Below are 20,167 nucleotides of genomic sequence, written 5' to 3'. Positions count from 1 at the left end.
GAACAGGGAGTACAGGAGAGGGCTCAGAACGCACCCTTGTGGGGCCCCAGTGTTGAGGATCAGCGGGGAGGAGATGTTGTTGCCTACCCTCACCACCTGGGGGCGGCCCGTCAGGAAGTCCAGTACCCAGTTGCACAGGGCGGGGTCGAGACCCAGGGTCTCGAGCTTGATGACGAGCTTGGAGGGTACTATGGTGTTGAATGCCGAGCTGTAGTCAATGAACAGCATTCTCACATAGGTATTCCTCTTGTCCAGATGGGTTAGGGCGGTGTGCAGTGTGGTTGAGATTGCATCGTCTGTGGACCTATTTGGGCGGTAAGCAAATTGGAGTGGGTCTAGGGTGTCAGGTAGGGTGGAGGTGATATGGTCCTTGACTAGTCTCTCAAAGCACTTCATGATGACGGAAGTGAGTGCTACGGGGCGGTAGTCGTTTAGCTCAGTTACCTTAGCTTTCTTGGGAACAGGAACAATGGTGGCCCTCTTGAAGCATGTGGGAACAGCAGACTGGTATAGGGGTTGATTGAATATGTCCGTAAACACACCGGCCAGCTGGTCTGCGCATGCTCTGAGGGCGCGGCTGGGGATGCCGTCTGGGCCTGCAGCCTTGCGAGGGTTAACACGTTTAAATGTCTTACTCACCTCGGCTGCAGTGAAGGAGAGACCGCATGTTTTCGTTGCCGGCCGTGTCAGTGGCACTGTATTGTCCTCAAAGCGGGCAAAAAAGTTTAGTCTGCCTGGGAGCAGGACATCCTGGTCCGTGACTGGGCTGGATTTCTTCCTGTAGTCCGTGATTGACTGTAGACCCTGCCACATGCCTCTTGTGTCTGAGCCGTTGAATTGAGATTCTACTTTGTCTCTGTACTGACGCTTAGCTTGTTTGATAGCCTTGCGGAGGGAATAGCTGCACTGTTTGTATTCGGTCATGTTACCAGACACCTTCCCCTGATTAAAAGCAGTGGTTCGCGCTTTCAGTTTCACGCGAATGCTGCCATCAATCCACGGTTTCTGGTTAGGCAATGTTTTAATCGTTGCTATGGGAACGACATCTTCAACGCACGTTCTAATGAACTCACACACCGAATCAGTGTATTCGTCAATGTTGTTGTCTGACGCAATACGAAACATGTCCCAGTCCACGTGGTGGAAGCAGTCTTGGAGTGTGGAGTCAGCTTGGTCGGACCAGCGTTGGACAGACCTCAGCGTGGGAGCCTCTTGTTTTAGTTTCTGTCTGTAGGCAGGGATCAACAAAATGGAGTCGTGGTCAGCTTTTCCGAAAGGGGGGCGGGGCAGGGCCTTATATGCGTCGCGGAAGTTAGAGTAACAATGATCCAAGGTCTTTCCACCCCTGGTTGCGCAATCGATATGCTGATAAAATTTAGGGAGTCTTGTTTTCAGATTAGCCTTGTTAAAATCCCCAGCTACAATGAATGCAGCCTCCGGATGAATGGTTTTCAGTTTGCAAAGAGTTAAATAAAGTTCGTTCAGAGCCATCGATGTGTCTGCTTGGGGGGGGATGTATACGGCTGTGATTATAATCGAAGAGAATTCTCTTGGTAGATAATGCGGTCTACATTTGATTGTGAGGAATTCTAAATCAGGTGAACAGAAGGATTTGAGTTCCTGTATGTTTCTTTCATCACACCATGTCACGTTAGTCATAAGGCATACGCCCCCGCCCCTCTTCTTACCAGAAAGTTGTTTGTTTCTGTCTGCGCGATGTGTGGAGAAACCCGTTGGCTGCACCGCTTCGGATAGAGTCTCTCCAGTGAGCCACGTTTCCGTGAAGCAAAGAACGTTACAGTCTCTGATGTCCCTCTGGAATGCTACCCTTGCTCGGATTTCATCAACCTTGTTGTCAAGAGACTGGACATTGGCAAGAAGAATGCTAGGGAGTGGTGCACGATGTGCCCGTCTCCGGAGTCTGACCAGAAGACCGCCTCGTTTCCCTCTTTTTCGGAGTTGTTGTTTTTTTGGGTCGCTGCATGGAATCCACTCAGTTGTCCTGTTTGTAAGGCAGAACACAGGATCCGCGTCGCGAAAAACATATTCTTGGTAGTACTGATGGTGAGTTGATGCTGATCTTATATTCAGTAGTTCTTCTCGACTGTATGTAATGAAACCTAAGATGAGCTGGGGTACTAATGTAAGAAATAACACGTAAAAAAACAAAAAACTGCATAGTTTCCTAGGAACGCGAAGCGAGGCGGCCATCTCTGTCGGCGCCGGAAGTAGTAATCTTGCTGCTGTGATGGCACACTGTGGAATTTCACCCAGTAGATATGGGAGTTTTTCAAATTTGGATTTGTTTTCGAATTCTTTGTGGATCTGTGTAATCTGAGGGAAATATGTCTCTCTAATATGGTCATACATTGGGCAGGAGGTTAGGAAGTGCAGCTCAGTTTCTACCTCATTTTGTGGGCAGTGAGCACATAGCCTGTCTTCTCTTGAGAGCCATGTCTGCCTACGGCGGCCTTTCTCAATAGCAAGGCTATGCTCACTGAGTCTGTACATAGTCAAAGCTTTCCTTAATTTTGGGTCAGTCACAGTGGTCAGGTATTCTGCCGCCGTGTACTCTCTGTTTAGGGCCAAATAGCATTCTAGTTTGCTCTGTTTTTTGTTAATTCTTTCCAATGTGTCAAGTAATTATCTTTTTGTTTTCTCATGATTTGGTTGGGTCTAATTGTGCTGTTGTCCTGGGGCTCTGTAGGGTGTGTTTGTGTTTGTGAACAGAGCCCCAGGACCAGCTTGCTTAGGGGACTCTTCTCCAGGTTCATCTCTCTGTAGGTGATTGCTTTGTTATGGAAGGTTTGTGAATCGCTTCCTTTTAGGTGGTTGTAGAATTTGACGGCTCTTTTCTGGATTTTGATAATTAGTGGGTATCGGCCTAATTCTGCTCTGCATGCATTATTTGGTGTTCTACGTTGTACACGGAGGATATTTTTGCAGAATTCTGCGTGCAGAGTCTCAATTTGGTGTTTGTCCCATTTTGTGAAGTCTTGGTTGGTGAGCGGACCCCAGACCTCACAACCATAAAGGACAATGGGCTCTATGACTGATTCAAGTATTTTTAGCCAAATCCTAATTGGTATGTTGAAATTTATGTTTCTTTTGATGGCATAGAATGCCCTTCTTGCCTTGTCTCTCAGATCGTTCACAGCTTTGCGGAAGTTACCTGTGGCGCTGATGTTTAGGCCAAGGTATGTATAGTTTTTTGTGTGCTCTAGGGCAACAGTGTCTAGATGGAATTTGTATTTGTGGTCCTGGTGACTGGACCTTTTTTGGAACACCATTATTTTGGTCTTACTGAGATTTACTGTCAGGGCCCAGGTCTGACAGAATCTGTGCATAAGATCTAGGTGCTGCTGTAGGCCCTCCTTGGTTGGTGACGGAAGCACCAGATCATCGGCAAACAGCAGACATTTGACTTCGGATTCTAGCAGGGGGAGGCCGGGTGCTGCAGACTTTTCTAGTGCCCGCGCCAATTCGTTGATATATATGTTGAAGAGGGTGGGGCTTAAGCTGCATCCCTGTCTAACCCCACGACCATGTGTGAAGAAATGTGTGTGTTTTTTGCCAATTTTAACCACACACTTGTTGTTTGTGTACATGGATTTTATAATGTCGTATGTTTTACCCCCAACACCACTTTCCATCAGTTTGTATAGCAGACCCTCATGCCAGATTGAGTCGAAGGCTTTTTTGAAATCAACAAAGCATGAGAAGACTTTGCCTTTGTTTTGGTTTGTTTGTTTCTCTCTCTGGCTGTGTCTCTCTCTCTCTCTCTCTCTCTCTCTCTCTCTCTCTCTCTCTCTGACTCTCTCTCTCTGACTCTCTCTCTCTCTCTCTCTCTGGCTGTCTCTCTCTCTCTCTCTCTCTGGCTGTCTCTCTCTCTGACTCTCTCTCTCTCTCTCTCTCTGACTCTCTCTCTCTCTCTCTCTCTGACTCTCTCTCTCTCTCTCTCTCTCTCTCTCTCTCTCTCTCTCTCTCTCTCTCTGGCTGTCTCTCTCTCTCTCTCTCTCTCTCTCTCTGGCTGTCTCTCTCTCTCTCTCTCTCTCTCTCTCTCTCTCTCTCTCTCTCTCTCTCTCTCTCTCTCTCTTTCTGGCTGTCTCTCTCTCTCTCTCTCTGGCTGTCTCTCTCTGGCTGTCTCTCTCTCTCTCTGGCTGTCTCTCGCTGTCTCTCTCTCTCTGGCTGTCTCTCTCTCTCTGGCTGTCTCTCTCTCTCTCCCTCTCTGGCTGGCTGTCTCTCTCTCTGGCTGTCTCTCTCTCTCTCTCTCTCTGGCTGGCTGTCTCTCTCTCTGGCTGGCTGTCTCTCTCTCTCGCTGGCTGGCTGTCTCTCTCTCTTGCTGGCTGGCTGTCTCTCTCTCTCTCTCTCTCTCTCTCTCACACACACTTATATATAAAAAAATATCTCTCTCACTACCATTCCCCCTATGACCATCCCTATCTCCTCTCTCCCCTCCAGGCCATGAGTTGCTGTCAGAGCTGCAGCAGCGGAGGTTTAATGGGTCAGAGGGAGGTGGTGTGGCCTGGTCCCCCATGGATGACGAGCTACTGGCCCAGCCACAGGTACAATAGAATAACTGCATTTTTCCCAGAGGGAACTTCAGTTATGGCAAGCCGGGTTAAGATGTAAACATATAACATCAAAATTCACACATAACATACAAATACTATACAAGATAAACTATTATTTCAGGTCATGAAGCTGCTGGACTCCCTCAGGGAACAGTACACTAAGTACCAGGAGGTGTGTCGCCAACGCAGCAAACGATCCCAGCTGGAGGAGATACAGACCAAGGTCATGCAGGTACTGCACACACACTGCCCTATGATGTCACACTCTGGATACACACTGAACACACACTACACACACACCAACATACTACACACACCCAAACCCACTGACTTTAGCCCAATACCTTCAACAACAGCAGCCTAGTGACCAGACAGAGAAACAAATGCAGATTTACACTCGTCACCATATAGGGTTTTAACATTTGGACACTGATAGCGTCTAAATTGGAATGCAGTGGCTGTACAGTGACATGCTATACATGACGTCAGAGGTCAGGGTCTCTGTTTCACAGCTCTGCATGGGTTTTGACGACAGACATTCTGAACTTGAACACAACACGAGACAAGAAGCTGCCCTCATCCCTCCCGCTAATTGGGCAACGTTTTCACATTTTTGTGAGGGAAAGGCTGTAAATTACGAGGACTCTGTGTATTTTGAAAGATGATACGTTGAGGATTATAATAAATATCGCATTGATGTCATACAAGCAAGCCAAAAGTGCACCTCATATTTCCATATCATAAAACTTGTGTATACACTGAGTATACCAAAAATTAGGAACATCTTCCTAATATGGAGTTGCAACCCCCCCCTCCACACACACACACACACACACACACACACACACACACACACACAGGAAACTGTTGAGCATTAAAAAAACAGCAGCGTTACAGTTCTTGATACAAACCTGGCACCTACTACCATACCCTGTTCAAACTTTTGTCTTGCCAATTCACCCTCTGAATGGCACACAGACACAATCTGTGTCTCAATTGTATCAAGGCTTAAAAATCCTTCTTCATCCCATCTCCTCCCCTTCATCTACACTGATTTTGAAGTGGATTTAACAAGTTACATCAATAAGGAATCATAGCTTTCACCTTGATTCAACTGGTCAGTCTATGTCATAGAAAGAACAGGTGTTCTTAATGTTTTGTTTACTCAGTTATACAACATCACTATGTTTGATGTCCAGTTACAAGATGACATGGTGTTATACCCAGGGTTGTCCTGAACAGAATGAGCCTGTTTGTTGTTTTGGGAAGAACACCACGCATCTGAATGCACTCATGACTCCATTCTATGTGCACCAAAATGACCATCTGCTTCTCTGAATTGCCTTGTGAAAGCCTAACACTGTAAGATTATATTTGAGCATTTAGCTGGTCATGTTGGCAATAGAATAAGCTTCCCAATTATGCCCACCTGACCCGATTGCGATTTATGATGGACTGTTCTTGGGTATTGCATAAACATCAACAGTAATTGTGTAAAGGCGGGGATGCAGGGCTGTGTGTTCCTCAATGGCACGAGAGCTCAAAAAAGCACCTCATAGTTGAGTTAAAAAAGTGCATCGAAATGACTTAGGAACTGTGCACACTTTGGAGAGGTGTACGGCCATTTTGAAACACCAGTTAGATCTCTCACTCAAACGCTTGTCTTTTTTTTTGTTGCACCTAGCTGATGCACCTGGATACATTCATGTAAAATGCACATAAAACAGTGTAATGTTTGGTTTCAGTCTTGTCAGGTGAACTGTTGTGTCCTCACCTTCAGTCTAATAATTGTCCCATATCTAGTGGGCCCTGGTCAAAAGTAGTGCACTGTATAGGGAAAAGATAGTGATTTGAGACAAAGCCAGGATGAGCAGTCAGCACACATGGCTACATATCAGCACACTTCCTCCTTGGCAGCTGGCACTACCTCATTTCCTGTCTGTAACCATGAAGGGAAAATGCCTTTTCTCCCATTCTTATTATTCCTCCCATATAGGCTACCACCTGTCGATTTGACTGATACCCTTAGGGGCACTAGTACACCAGGCTGAGAACCGCTGATCTAAAGATGTCAGCATTTTGAATGTTTTCCTGTGCAAAAGGAAGTGAACAGCTCCTTCGATATGATGTGATGTGTTCCATGGAATGGATGGATTCTATTTTAGATTCTAGATCCTAACGGAATGAGCAGTCTGTTGCTATGGGGATGAAGATGTTGTTCTGTAGGATGATGGATTAGTTTGGCTAGGGGGGTTTGGCCTAGTTCTTATCTGCTGGGAGTAGAGATGCAGTGTAGCGAGTGGGGGAGTAGTTTGTAAGCTGTATTTCTCCGAGCGATATAGGAGACAGGCGGGAGAATTGCTTAGCAAGGCTAAAGGATGATGCCGAAAACCTCTTTCAAACTCAACACTGAACCATTTTATCATCCCTCTTTCAAAGTTCAGTGGATTCTAACACCTCTTCTTGATCTTTCCTTAAATGATGCTGTATTTCAACCAGATGTTGAATTAGATTTATCATGTTATCCTTATCTTGTCCTGGGATGTCAGTTTCAAGTAGACACACACAGAAAACATTAGTACAATATATCGTGAACAATATTTACTTTATAGGTAACTTGGCATAATATATTGCTGTGCTGACACATGGTACACTGTTTTAGCAATGAGCCTCATTATACAACATTTTAAATGCCAATACATGCTTTATATCACCTGCTAGCTTTTAAGGAGTGTTACCTGATTGAAACCCACTCTGATTTACAGTTTTTCCAACCAATTAGGGACCTCTGATACCTGGAAGGTATTTCGTTGGTCGGCCTGGGGGAAGTGATGAAGCGTTTATCAATGATTGTGTCCAATGGGGTCTCTCTTGTTGCTATGCAGGTTGTGAATTGGCTGGAGGGGCCTGGCACAGAGCAGCTCCGAACACAGTGGGGGATCGGAGATTCTATCAGGGCCTCCCAGGCCCTACAGCAGAAACACGAGGAGATGGAAAGCCAACACAGCGTAAGGACAGAATAAAACAACACACTACAGACACAATAGACACAAAACAGACGCAACACAACATAATACAATACCACACAACTCAAGACACATAGTTGGCCAGAAGACACAAGAGATAGAGAGCAAACACAGCGTAAGGACACCACAGACACGATAACACCACAGACACAGCTCTGTTACGCCACTCATTGTTCAGTGTTCATACTCACTTACAGAGAAGAGTTGTGGAGATAGATAGCTGCTAGTTCTCTCTCTCTGCAGTAGAAGTACATGTCTGGAGTGTCTTGAAGATCCCAATAATTAGGTGACTGAATATGATTATGGATTTAGATTGTTAGGACGAATGTGTTAGCTGCCAGGAGACTGTAGGGAAGGCACTTGGGAGAAGACATACTGTTCTGTAACTGCTTTTCATAGTTCAGTACTCTCTGGGCTGAGAAGCAGGGGCAAAGCGGTACTAGACTAAAACTATGGAACTGATGTAGGTAAACCATTGACATAAATAAGGTACAATGTTTACATCTGGAAAAGGTTTGTGTGATTTCACTAACAAAACAACAGCTGGCATTAGTATTTTCCTGCTCAATCACCAGAGTCAGTCCAGGCCAGGAAGTGACTGCAGCAGCAACAGCTGTGGGGTGTAACTAATGTCTCTCCTGGCTGGGTTTATATCAAAGACCCTGATGAATCATTGCTCTGGGCTGGAGCGTGCCCCGTTGACCGGAACAGAGAAAGCTGGCCAGGGTGAATTGAAGGCTAAAGCCAGAGCGAGGTCAAAGCTAAGATTGACGATTAGGCTAGAGACACCCACACCGGCAGAGAGCGACACCCACACCGGCAGAGAGCGACACCCACACCGGCAGAGAGCGACACCCACACCGGCAGAGAGTGACACCCACACCGGCAGAGAGCGACACCCACACCGGCAGAGAGCGACACCCACACCGGCAGAGAGCGACACCCACACCGGCAGAGAGCGACACCCACACTGTCAAGAGAGCGACACCCACACTGTCAAGAGAGCGAGAGTCTTGTTTTGGTGTTATATCCCACAGCCTTCAGCAGGTGGAGCTATTGATCTGAAATGTTAAGTGTTCTCTAAGTAATAATGACAGTCCAAAAGCATTCAACTCAATTACTGTACACAGTAGGTCTGAACTAAACATTAACAACTTTGATACAGAAACAATTTGTATTGTTGGTATACAGTATTAGCACAACCTTCTGTGTTTGCTGGTATGAATTGTGTCTCCACAAAATAACTTATTTGTTTTGTATTGTCTGACTCTTCTGCTCTGTAATAACGCATGTGTTATTGGTTGTGTATATACAGTGGGGCAAAAGTATTTAGTCAGCCACCAATTGTGCAAGTTCTCCCACTTAAAAAGATGAGTGGCCTGTAATTTTCATCATAGGTACACTTCAACTATGACAGACAAAATGAGGAAAAAAAATCCAGAAAATCACATTGTAGGATTTTTAATGAATTTATTTGCAAATTATGGTGGAAAATAAGTATTTGGTCAATAACAAAAGTGTATCTCAATACTTTGTTATATACCCTTTGTTGGCAATGACAGAGGTCAAACGTTTTCTGTAAGTTTTCACAAGGTTTTCACACACTGTTGCTTAAGCAGGGGGACACGTCTGGCACTGCAGGATTTGAGTCCCTGGCGGCGTAGTGTGTTACTGATAGTAGGCTTTGTTACTTTGGTCACAGCTCTCTGCAGGTCATTCACTAGGTCCCCCCGTGTGGTTCTGGGATTTTTGCTCACCGTTCTTGTGATCATTTTGACCCCACAGGGTGAGATCTTGCGTGGAGCCCCAGATCGAGGGAGATTATCAGTGGTCTTGTATGTCTTCCATTTCCTAGTAATTGCTCCCACAGTTGATTTCTTCAAACCAAGCTGCTTACCTATTGCAGATTACCTGCACCAGTCTTCCCAGCCTGGTGCAGGTCTACAATTTTGTTTCTGGTGTCCTTTGACAGCTCTTTGGTCTTGGCCACAGTGGAGTTTGGAGTGTGACTGTTTGAGGTTGTGGACAGGTGTCTTTTTTATACTGATAACAAGTTCAAACAGGTGCCATTAATACATGTAATGAGTGGAGGACAGAGGAGCCTCTTAAATAAGAAGTTACAGGTCTGTGAGAGCCAGAAATCTTGCTTGTTTGTAGGTGACCAAATACTTATTTCCACCATAATTTGCAAATAAATTCATAAACAATCCTACAATGTGATTTTCTGGATTGTTTTCCCCTCATTTTGTCTGTCATAGTTGAAGTGTACCTATGATGAAAATTACAGGCCACTCATCTTTTTAAGTGGGAGAACTTGCACAATTGGTGGCTGACTAAATACTTTTTTGCCCCACTGATTTGTACCTTGTCAGCTCGGGAGTTTACATAATGTGTTATTGGTTGTGTATATACAGGATTGCTTGCTGTGTATGATAATGTGTTATTGGTTGTGTATATACAGGATTGCTTGCTGTGTATGATAATGTGTTATTGGTTGTGTATATACAGGATTGCTTGCTGTGTATGATAATGTGTTATTGGTTGTGTATATGCAGGATTGCTTGCTGTGTATGATAATGTGTTATTGGTTGTGTATATACAGGATTGCTTGCTGTGTATGATAATGTCTTATTGGTTGTTTATTTCCTGGAGTGGTTTGCAGTGTAATAATGTGTGTGTTATTGGTTGTGTATCCACAGGAGTGGTTTGCGGTGTAATAATGTGTGTGTTATTGGTTGTGTATCCACAGGAGTGGTTTGCGGTGTAATAATGTGTGTGTTATTGGTTGTGTATCCACAGGAGTGGTTTGCGGTGTAATAATGTGTGTGTTATTGGTTGTGTATCCACAGGAGTGGTTTGCGGTGTAATAATGTGTGTGTTATTGGTTGTGTATCCACAGGAGTGGTTTGCGGTGTAATAATGTGTGTGTTATTGGTTGTGTATCCACAGGAGTGGTTTGCGGTGTAATAATGTGTGTGTTATTGGTTGTGTATCCACAGGAGTGGTTTGCGGTGTAATAATGTGTGTGTTATTGGTTGTGTATCCACAGGAGTGGTTTGCGGTGTAATAATGTGTGTGTTATTGGTTGTGTATCCACAGGAGTGGTTTGCGGTGTACGTGGAGCTGAACCAGCAGATAGCAGCGTTGCTGAGTGCTGGAGACGAGGAGGACCTAGTGGAGCTGAAGGGTCTTCAGCAGCAGCTCAGTGATGTCTGTTACAGACAGGCCAGCCAACTGGAGTCCAGGCAGAACGTACTGCAGTCAGCACACGAGTTCCACGGCACCGCACAGGATGTATGTTTCATGGATTAATTCATTGATTGATTGAATTTATTTGATAATAGCAAAATACCTATACAGCCAAGAACAAGAGCGACAGTGATTCTTACTCTAAATCACCAAGTCAGTACCTAGGGCCAGTCCCTTGGCATTTGTGTACTGTAGATCGATATGTGAAAGCAATATGACAACAATCAGATGGCAAGATGGAGCTACCACCACCCATATTGCTTACACTTATCAAGTCCTCCAATCTACTTAAGGGCCTAGGGGTGAAGGAGTGGGGGTTGATTTGGGATTCAGTCATAATAGTATAGACTAACTGTATGGACTACAGCTTTGTGTTGCCTTTGTACTAACACCCCAGTTTACCCTCGCAGCTGTCCCAGCAGCTGGATGGTCTACTGGGCATGCTCTGTGCAGACGTGGCCCCCACTGACGGGGCTGCCATCCAACAAACACTCAAACACCTCGAGGAGAAACTCAAGAGTGTTGGTAAGCACAATTTTATTATTCTATTCTTACTGTTCATTTTTGTAATGTTATTATTAATGTATTATTTTTAAATGAAACACACTCTGTCTTATTACAGTTGAAGTCGGAAGTTTACATACACCTTAGACAAATACATTTAAACTCAGTTTTTCACCATTCCTGACATTTAATCCTAGTAAAAATTCCCTGTCTTAGGTCAGGTAAAATCATCACTTTATTTTAATAATGTGAAATGTCAGAATAATAGTATAGAGAATGATTTATTTCAGCTTTTATTTCTTTCATCACATTCCCAGTGGGTTAGAAGTTTACATACATTCAATTAGTATTTGGTAGCATTGCCTTTAAATTGTTTAGCTTGGGTCAAACGTTTCGGGTAGCCTTCTACAAGCTCCCCACAATAAGTTGGGTGAATTGTGGCCCATTTCTCCTGACAGAGCTGGTCTAACTGAGTCAGGTTTGTTGGCCTCCTTGCTCGCACAGGCGCTTTCAGTTCTGCCCACAAATTGTCTATAGGATTGAGGTCAGGGCTTTGTGATGGCCACTCCAATACCTTGACTTTTTTTTATCCTTAAGCCATTTTGCCACAACTTTGGAAGTATGCTTGGGGCCATTGTCCATTAGGAAGACCCATTTGCGACCAAGCTTTAACTTCCTGTCTGATGTCTTGAGATGTTGCTTTAATATATCCATATAATTTTCCTGCCTCATGATCCCATCTATTTTGTGAAGTGCACCTGTCTCTTCTGTAGCAAAGCACCCCCACAACTTGATGCTGCCACCCCTGTGCTTCACGGTTGGGATGGTGGTCTTTGGCTTGCAAGCCTCATACTTTTTCCTCCAAACATAACGATGGTCATTATGGCCAAACAGTTCTATTTTTGTTTCATCAGACCAGAGGACATTTCTCCAAAAAGTACGATCTTTGTCCCCATGTGCAGTTGAAAACCGAAGTCTGGCTTTTTTATGGCGGTTATGGAGCAGTGGCTTCTTCCTTGCTGAATGGCCTTTCAGGTTATGTCAATATTGGACTCATTTTACTGTGGGTATAGATACTTTTGTACCTGTTTCCTCCAGCATCTCCACAAGGTCCTTTGCTGTTGTTCTGGGATTGATTTGCACTTTTTGCACCAAAGTACGTTCATCTCTAGGAGACAGAACGAGTCTCCTTCCTGAGCGATATGACGACTGCGTGGTCCCATGGTGTTTATACTTGCGTACTATTGTGTGTACAGATGAACGTGGTACCTTCAGGCATTTGGAAATTGCTCCCAAGGATGAACCAGACTTGTGGAGGTCTACAATTTTTTTTCTGTGGTCTTGGCTGATTTCCTTTGATTTTCCCATGATGTCAAGCACAGAGGCACTGAGTTTGAAGGTAGGTCTTGAAATACATCCACAGGTACACCTCCAATTGACTCAAATGATGTCAAGTAGCCTATCAGAAGCTTCTAAAGCCATGACATAATTTTCTGGAATTGTCCAAGCTGTTTAAAGGCACAGTCAACTTAGTGTATGTAAACTTCTGACCCACTGGAATTGGGATACAGTGAAATAAGCTGTCTGTAAACAATTGTTGGAAACACGACTTGTGTCAAGCACAAAGTAGATGTCCTAACCGACAAACTATCGTTTGTTAACAATAAATGTGTGGAGTGGTTGAAAAACGAGTTTTAATGACTCCAACCTAAGTGTATGTAAACTTCCGACTTCAACTGTAGATGGATAACTGCAAGAATAAAGTTTGGTTGGAATATTTTATAACTATCAGTAGTGTTAGTTTGGTTATTGAGGAATATTCTCTGCTGTGATGCTCTGTCCAGAGGGATCCCTGGCAGGCCTGAGGGAGAAAGGGCAGGTCGTGATGGATCAGATGTCCAACCAGACAACCTGGTCCTATGGGAAGGATGTGCCCATTGAAAACAAAGAAAACATTGATCATATCCAAGGAGTTATGGAGGACATGCAACTCCGGAAACAAAGGTTTACCCAGATGTCTTTTTTCCTGAGCGTGCAGGGCTGCAGCTGCTCCAGATAATGCTGAAGTTGTTTACAAAGCTTCCATGAGTCAGACAATTTCTGTAATATCATCGCATTTTGGACTTTGCCATGGATATTGAGTGTTTTGGTTCTGTCTAGATGTGAAGACATGGTGGATGTGAGGAGACTGAAGATGCTTCAGATGGTCCAGCTTTTCAAGTGTGAGGAAGATGCATCACAGGTCAGTCTATGGACCTTCCCTTCTTCATCTCTGTCTGTCTGTTTGTTAGTTTAATCTTTGGTTCTGGGTTGCATATGTCAACACGTCACTGATGTGTTGTTTTGTTATTATTGACATATTGTTTTTGTTGTTAAGTAAACCTCATACCTGTGTTGATTCTCAGGCGGTGGAGTGGCTTGGTGAGCTGCTGGATGCTCTCCTGAAGACCCACATCAGGCTCGGGGACGATGCACAGGAAACCAAAGTGCTGCTGGAGAAACACAAGAAATTTGTGGATGTTGCACAGGTACTGATCTCTCGTGGCAAGCTGTTGACATACATGTACAGAACACAACCCTGAACACAACCCTGAGCATCTCCCTCTTTCTCTGTGTTTCAGAGCACTTACGACTACGGCCGTCAGCTGCTTCAGGCGACGGTGGTGTTGTGTCAGTCTCTACGCTGCACCACACGCTCCTCCGGTGACACCCTGCCACGCCTCAACCGGGTCTGGAAACAGTTCACTGTCACCTCTGAGGAGAGGGTCCATCGGCTGGAAATGGCCTGCTCTTTCCACACCGCAGCTGAGAAGGTGGGTGAAGAATGGACAATAGTTACTGTGTAAAGAATGAGACACCAAGAAAAGGCTTTCTCCCTGCCTAAAGCTTATTTGAGCCTATGGAAAACCTACAGGTTGTGAGGTTTCATGACAGAAGGTAGTGATGACAGGCAACACTCAAGCCAACATTTTAGGTAAACAATTAGCAACTAAACTCCAGAGCAGCCTCTTTAATGATCAGTGTTGTAGTGAGTCCAGTCTCGAGACCATATATTGAGTGTCTCAGTCTTGTCTCTGTGTTGGACACGTTTTTACTTAGTCTTGACTCGTCTCGGACAATGAGGACTCGTAATTTCTTCCCGAGAGCAGCCGAGACCAGCAGAGTAAAAGACTCATAATTATCAGCTCCCATTCAGTCAGCCATAAAACCACTTTGCCAGGACAAACAACCACACTCCTTTCATGACACTGACACTCTGTTTGTGGCTCTCTGTTTGTGGCTCTCTGTTTGTGGCTCTCTGTTTGTGACACTCTGTTTGTGACTCTCTGTTTGTGGCTCTCTGTTTGTGGCTCTCTGTTTGTGGCTCTCTGTTTGTGACACTCTGTTTGTGACACTCTGTTTGTGACACTCTGTTTGTGACACTCTGTTTGTGACACTCTGTTTGTGACACTCTGTTTGTGACACTCTGTTTGTGACACACTGTTTGTGACACACTGTTTGTGGCTCTCTGTTTGTGGCTCTCTGTTTGTGGCTCTCTGTTTTCACCATTCTGAATGTCTAAAGAATCCATATGTTCTGAAATATGAACACAACACTGTCTTCTCCATCCCAGGTGCTGGTCCAAGCCAGCCCAGAGCAGGGTGATCTCCCAGTGGAGTTGGAGCAGGAGACCTATGAGGAGGTGGAGACGGTGGGGAAAGCTCTACTGGACAGACTCACTGTCCCTGTTATATTCCCAGATGGGTAAGAAACAGAGGACAGGTCACACTAAAACCTGCATGACTTTAGTGACTCCCTGAAACTTGTCATGATGCGGGGTTAACGTCAATGCTGGTAAAGTTATTTCCAATTTACTCCTCTAGTACAAAACATAATTTACACTGGTAACTGATGTTATCCATCCACTATAACCATTTATCAATGTCATAGTGTACATGAAGATGTTTGAAGATCTAATGATGCATGCCACTTTAAGAGGAGAACTGATGCCTTGTTGTTGATTCCTTCCCTCCGCTATGTCCCCCTTTAGGAGTGAGCAGTACTTCGGCAGCTCAGGAGACATGGCATCCTCTGCTGTACACATCCGGGACAATATGAAGCTGGTGGAGGACAGGAAACTGACTCTGCACGAGGAAGATGAAGAAGACGTTGAGCAGCTACAGTATGATCAGATACATGACCAGGACAAAGAACTACAAGATGATGAAGAACTACAAGATGACCAGGAACTACAAGAAGTGAACAAAGAACTACAAGATGGAGAGGAACTGGAACTGGAGACGGACACTCAGAAAAGCTAATGGAGCACCTTCAACAGCTAACCTAGTCCCAGATCAGTTTGTGCTGTCTCGACAAATCCTATGGCCATTGGCGTGACAATCATAGGAGTTTACAAGACAGCATAAACAGATCTGGGACCAGGCTACAGAACAGCAGCAGCCAGCAGTCCACCAGAGATTCAGGACAGGAAAGAACACCTCTGACCTTTGTCATCATGTCAACACAGCGCCTGACCATCAGGTGCTCCAGAACTAAAATCCTGTCAATCACCCGGTGTGACTGCATTCCTTCCATCTGTTGTACTCTGCCTCGCCAAGCCATATTAACTTACTAAGAGCAGTTAAAGATAGAATATGGTTCTGAGATCAACTTACATTGCTTACCGCACATGACATGGAGATGAGGGGAGGAAACAGGCTGAAAGCACTGACTGAACTGAAATGGACTATTTCCCTTAAAGCTTTACCTTGCCTGTCGCTTGTCCCTTTTAAGTCGCGTTCACACTGCACGTAGCCCAGGGCTAGTTTTCAACCAGGGTTAAGGTTGGCCCTGGGCTAAGAACATGTAGTGTGAAAAGCCCTTAAGACAGTTGACTCAAGCTTTTACATGGTGCTACTAAACCTTCTAGAATGTACAGAAAGCAAAGCATTCATCTATCTCTCCTTTTACCTTACAGGTTCTGTAGAGTTTCTAGGTCGTTCTCTTTGTCAAACTGCCTTGTTTGACTATAAGCAATGTATTTTATATTTTCCCACTGTTGTTTTTCTTCCCCCGCAGTACCTTGACGTGTAAAAAGATGTCAGTAATGTAAATTCATTCTGAAGGCGTTTGAATAAGGCACTAACTGCCCAGCCGACTGTTTCCGGTGTAGACAGACTGTTGTATATTGTGCAGATGGATGGGTGCCGTCAACCAGCTTGTAAGACATTTGGGCTGTGTTACTTGTATGCATCAAAGTACAATGTAAAATCAGAGCTTTGTTATAAGCCTAGATTAGAGTGGTAGATCCAGGGCTTTTGTTTTTATTAATAAAATGTGATTTGGAAAAGTTATGCTTCATCTCTTCATAGTTGTCATTCTAATGTATACATAAAGTACATACGCCGTTTGCATTGTGAGGCATGCTATTGAAATATGAATTATATTTATTTTGTTTTGTATATTATGTATTTTACATATCAGTGCAAGTCATAATGCTTGTTGTGTTTAGGTTTGCGAGGCTAATCATGTATTTCTTGAAAATTGGGGTCCTGCGAAATAAACAAGCAAACATTTGAAAGATTTCTTGGAGAGAATGTAATCATTTTACCATTGTCTTGTAAGACTATGCTTAACACATGGCAATGTTGTCTTCTACACATACAGTACACAAGATATGACATCATGCATAACATTTTATTTTACACAAAAATTATTCTGTAAAATAAGCCTAACTTTACCAGTTGTCAGATTGAATAGGATATTTGAGGGCTTTCAAAAAAGCTGCCAAGCATTCACAAATCAAGGTGTGTGTAGTCAGTGCAGTAGCAGTATGAGAATGGGCAAAATTCAAACTGTCAATAATTATTGCATCATTTATCCCATGATGACATCACTCAAGCCCTACAAAAGAGACCCCCGCTCTCTTATCCTCACCTCTCTCTGCCTTCAATCCTAGTCTGTATATAGAAGAATCCAACATGATTAGAAAACTGCAGACTGGGAAACCACAATTACCAAAGCTCTTGTTCTGCCCCCTGTGACCCAAACCCCCTATGCCTGGACCAGAGGGCCGTCCTGATGGGCCAAATCCTCGTCATATTCAGTGGTCTCCATGAAGTCTGTGCATGGTGCTCCATTACTCCTTATCCACCAGAAAAGGGATCTGAGGAGAGAATTCATGATTACAAGGCCAACTGAGATAAAACACAGAGTAAACCAACTGCAAGCACAAATAAGAATATAAATGAAGAGAGGGAGGGAGAAAACAGGACACATTTTACTCAGACCTAAACAACGATCCCAAGCCCAGAACATTCTGCAGAAAATCCACCAACTCAACAGGAAGAAAAGCAACAGCAAGGTCACAAAACTAAAATAACAAGGGAAAATAGTGGAGGACAGGGAGAAGGCCAATGTTTTTGAAGACCATCTGAAAAACATCAACTCTTGCCCTGGAGGCCCCCTGTTTGACCCTGAGTGGAAGACCATCATTGACCGTCAGGTTTTTATCCCCATCCATCTACCCATAAGCCCCATCCTCAACACAAGTCACCCCCTCATCACTCCTGTCACTGTCACAGAGCTGCAAGAGCACATCAAGGCACCAGGGGAGGACACTATCGACAACCGACTCATCAAGGAGGCCTCCCCTGAGTTCCACTACCAGCTCTGTGACCTCTGCACCCTCTGTGTGCACACCACACATTTCCCCAAGCCCTGGAAGTCGGCGGTTGTCACAATGATCCCCAGGCCAGGTAAGGACCCTCACCAGCCAGCCAACTATAGGCCCATCAACCTCTTGAAGCTGCTGGAGAGGGTCCTGGTTAGCCGGCACCTGAGACACTTCAACAACAGCGGAGCACTCAAGAGTACATCAGGTGAGCTTCAGGATGAAGAGATCAACATCCTGAGCCTGGCCGAAGCTGTACAAAGCGGGTTCAACAAAAAAAGAGGTGGCGGTGGCTGTCTTCTTCGACAGTGAAAAGGCATTTGATAAGATGTGGCACAATGGGCTCATCTATAGGCTATCAGATACAAACCTGAAACTCCCCACTCAGATGGTCACTCTTAAACAGCTTTTTGAATCAGTGGGAGATTGCATGGGAGAAGGAGAACCCACATCATCCAGGTTCTCTCCAGAGGCGGGAGTACCCCAAGGCTCCACCCTCAGCTCTCTGCTGTTTTTAATGTACATCTGTGATATTTATAACCCCCACCCAAGAGAGGGACATGTGGCCCAGTTCACAGACAATCTCTGTTATTGGGCCTCCTCTGAGAACTTTGCTCATGCAGGAAAAAAGCTACAGAAGTGCATAACAGAGATCAAGAACTGAGCAACTCTGTGGCTGGGCAAGCTTAACCCCCTGAAGACCCACTGCGTCCCCTTCTCCAGGCGCCCCAAAATAACTAAGCAAGTGGACCTTAAACTGTATGGACAGGCACTCCAGATGACCCCAAAGGCCAAGTTCCTTGGGGTCACATTCCAAGAAAAATTTTCCTGGCGTGCCCACAGACTGCCTGGAGAAGGAGGGAATGAAGCGCCTGAACCACCTGAGGGTACTCTGTAAAAGAAAAGGAGGAGCCTCCCCATGGAACAGCCATCGAGTCTACCAGAGGTGCATTCAGCCGCTCTTTGAGTACGCTACACCAGCCTGGTGTAAAGTGGAGAGGTCTCACATCAGAAAACGTCAGACCATTCAAAACCTTACCATCAAGATGGCATACAGACTCCCCACGTACACAAACACACACTACATGAACCTTTAGGACTGAGAACAGTTGAGGAGAGGATGGCCGTTCTTGGGTGCAGGTTTACACTTAGGTCAGTGGACAACCCATCTCTGAAACCCATGATTGAGGATGAACAAGCCAACCCACACCAATTTTTTATCTAGCACCCCCCTCTATGTGCTTCTTAAAGATTGAGCATTTTGTCAGTTCTGAACTCTTTTAAAACCATTTTAGAGTGGATATCTGTTCCATTTAATTATGATTATATGCGCTCTTTCTCCTGCTGATATTTCAACATTTTAACTCCAGTTATTTTAACCACTGGACTTACTTTAAACCATTATACCCTTTTAAACCCACCTGTCAAGGATAGTGCAATAGAAGCTGACATTTTAGCAATCTTAACCACAGTTTAAATGCACTTTAAGTTGATTTCTTTTTTTCCACTTAACTCTTAATAACACTGGAGGCAGACATTATATAAATGTTTGCTATCCAACTCATTTCAACCCACCTAGGCAGAAGCACAGAGGCTGCCAGCTTTTAAGAACAGCTTTTAAGAATGTTTTACATCAAACAATTAACATAATTGTCTTTTTAAAACATGTTTTAAAACATGCATACTTTACTCATGAATACCTAATTACTTACCTAAAGTTCAGAACGCCAGTAAGATGATATGTTGCTACTCTGGAGAAGACGTGTGTAATCCTCTCTGCAACTCCTGTTGAAAGATGGAAAACACGAAAAACATAAACCAAAACCATTCACAAACCACCAACCCCCTCCCATATCCTGAAGTTTCCATCTCCAACATTTCTATTTTAAATACAATTATTTACCCCAAACCAAACACCGTACCCTAAACCGGGTTCGTACCCTATACCCAACCCCTCCTCCTCTATTTTCTTTGATTACATTTTCTGATTACATTTTTTTCATCCATTAAAGTTTGTTTTAATCAAATCAGGTGGAGGATGACAAAAGGAGAACTCCGCCCCTCCTACTTGTACCTCGCCCAACCTGACCTTCAACCAGACAGATACAAACGGAGAAGAGGGATAGAAGAGGGCACAATGTCCTCAGATGTTCTTACCTGTC

At 44.4% G+C, this 20,167-nt stretch overlaps 1 protein-coding gene across 3 annotated transcripts in view; it reads left to right on the top strand.

Moving 5' to 3' along the window:
• LOC110520311 (SEC14 domain and spectrin repeat-containing protein 1) overlaps positions 1 to 16,915 on the top strand; it is a 38,258-nt gene extending 21,343 nt beyond the window's left edge. For 2 of the 3 annotated variants that reach the window (XM_021597541.2, XM_021597540.2), the window contains exons 10-20: positions 4,462 to 4,565; positions 4,696 to 4,806; positions 7,460 to 7,582; positions 10,700 to 10,894; positions 11,260 to 11,374; positions 13,198 to 13,357; positions 13,514 to 13,595; positions 13,759 to 13,881; positions 13,975 to 14,166; positions 14,967 to 15,097; positions 15,384 to 16,915. In XM_021597541.2, the coding sequence (XP_021453216.2) occupies positions 4,462 to 4,565; positions 4,696 to 4,806; positions 7,460 to 7,582; positions 10,700 to 10,894; positions 11,260 to 11,374; positions 13,198 to 13,357; positions 13,514 to 13,595; positions 13,759 to 13,881; positions 13,975 to 14,166; positions 14,967 to 15,097; positions 15,384 to 15,654 (1,607 nt within the window). In that variant the 3' untranslated portion in view covers positions 15,655 to 16,915. The remainder of the gene's footprint in view (positions 1 to 4,461; positions 4,566 to 4,695; positions 4,807 to 7,459; positions 7,583 to 10,699; positions 10,895 to 11,259; positions 11,375 to 13,197; positions 13,358 to 13,513; positions 13,596 to 13,758; positions 13,882 to 13,974; positions 14,167 to 14,966; positions 15,098 to 15,383) is intronic. The other variant, XM_036974818.1, reaches the window with a different exon arrangement.
• Positions 16,916 to 20,167: the final 3,252 nt, after the last annotated feature.

The sequence above is a fragment of the Oncorhynchus mykiss genome, chromosome 3 (assembly GCF_013265735.2).
Source record: "Oncorhynchus mykiss isolate Arlee chromosome 3, USDA_OmykA_1.1, whole genome shotgun sequence".
NCBI classification, from domain to species: Eukaryota; Metazoa; Chordata; class Actinopteri; order Salmoniformes; family Salmonidae; genus Oncorhynchus; species Oncorhynchus mykiss.
The sequence above is the reverse complement of the archived record's forward strand: the minus strand, read 5'-3'. Positions and strand labels throughout refer to the sequence as shown.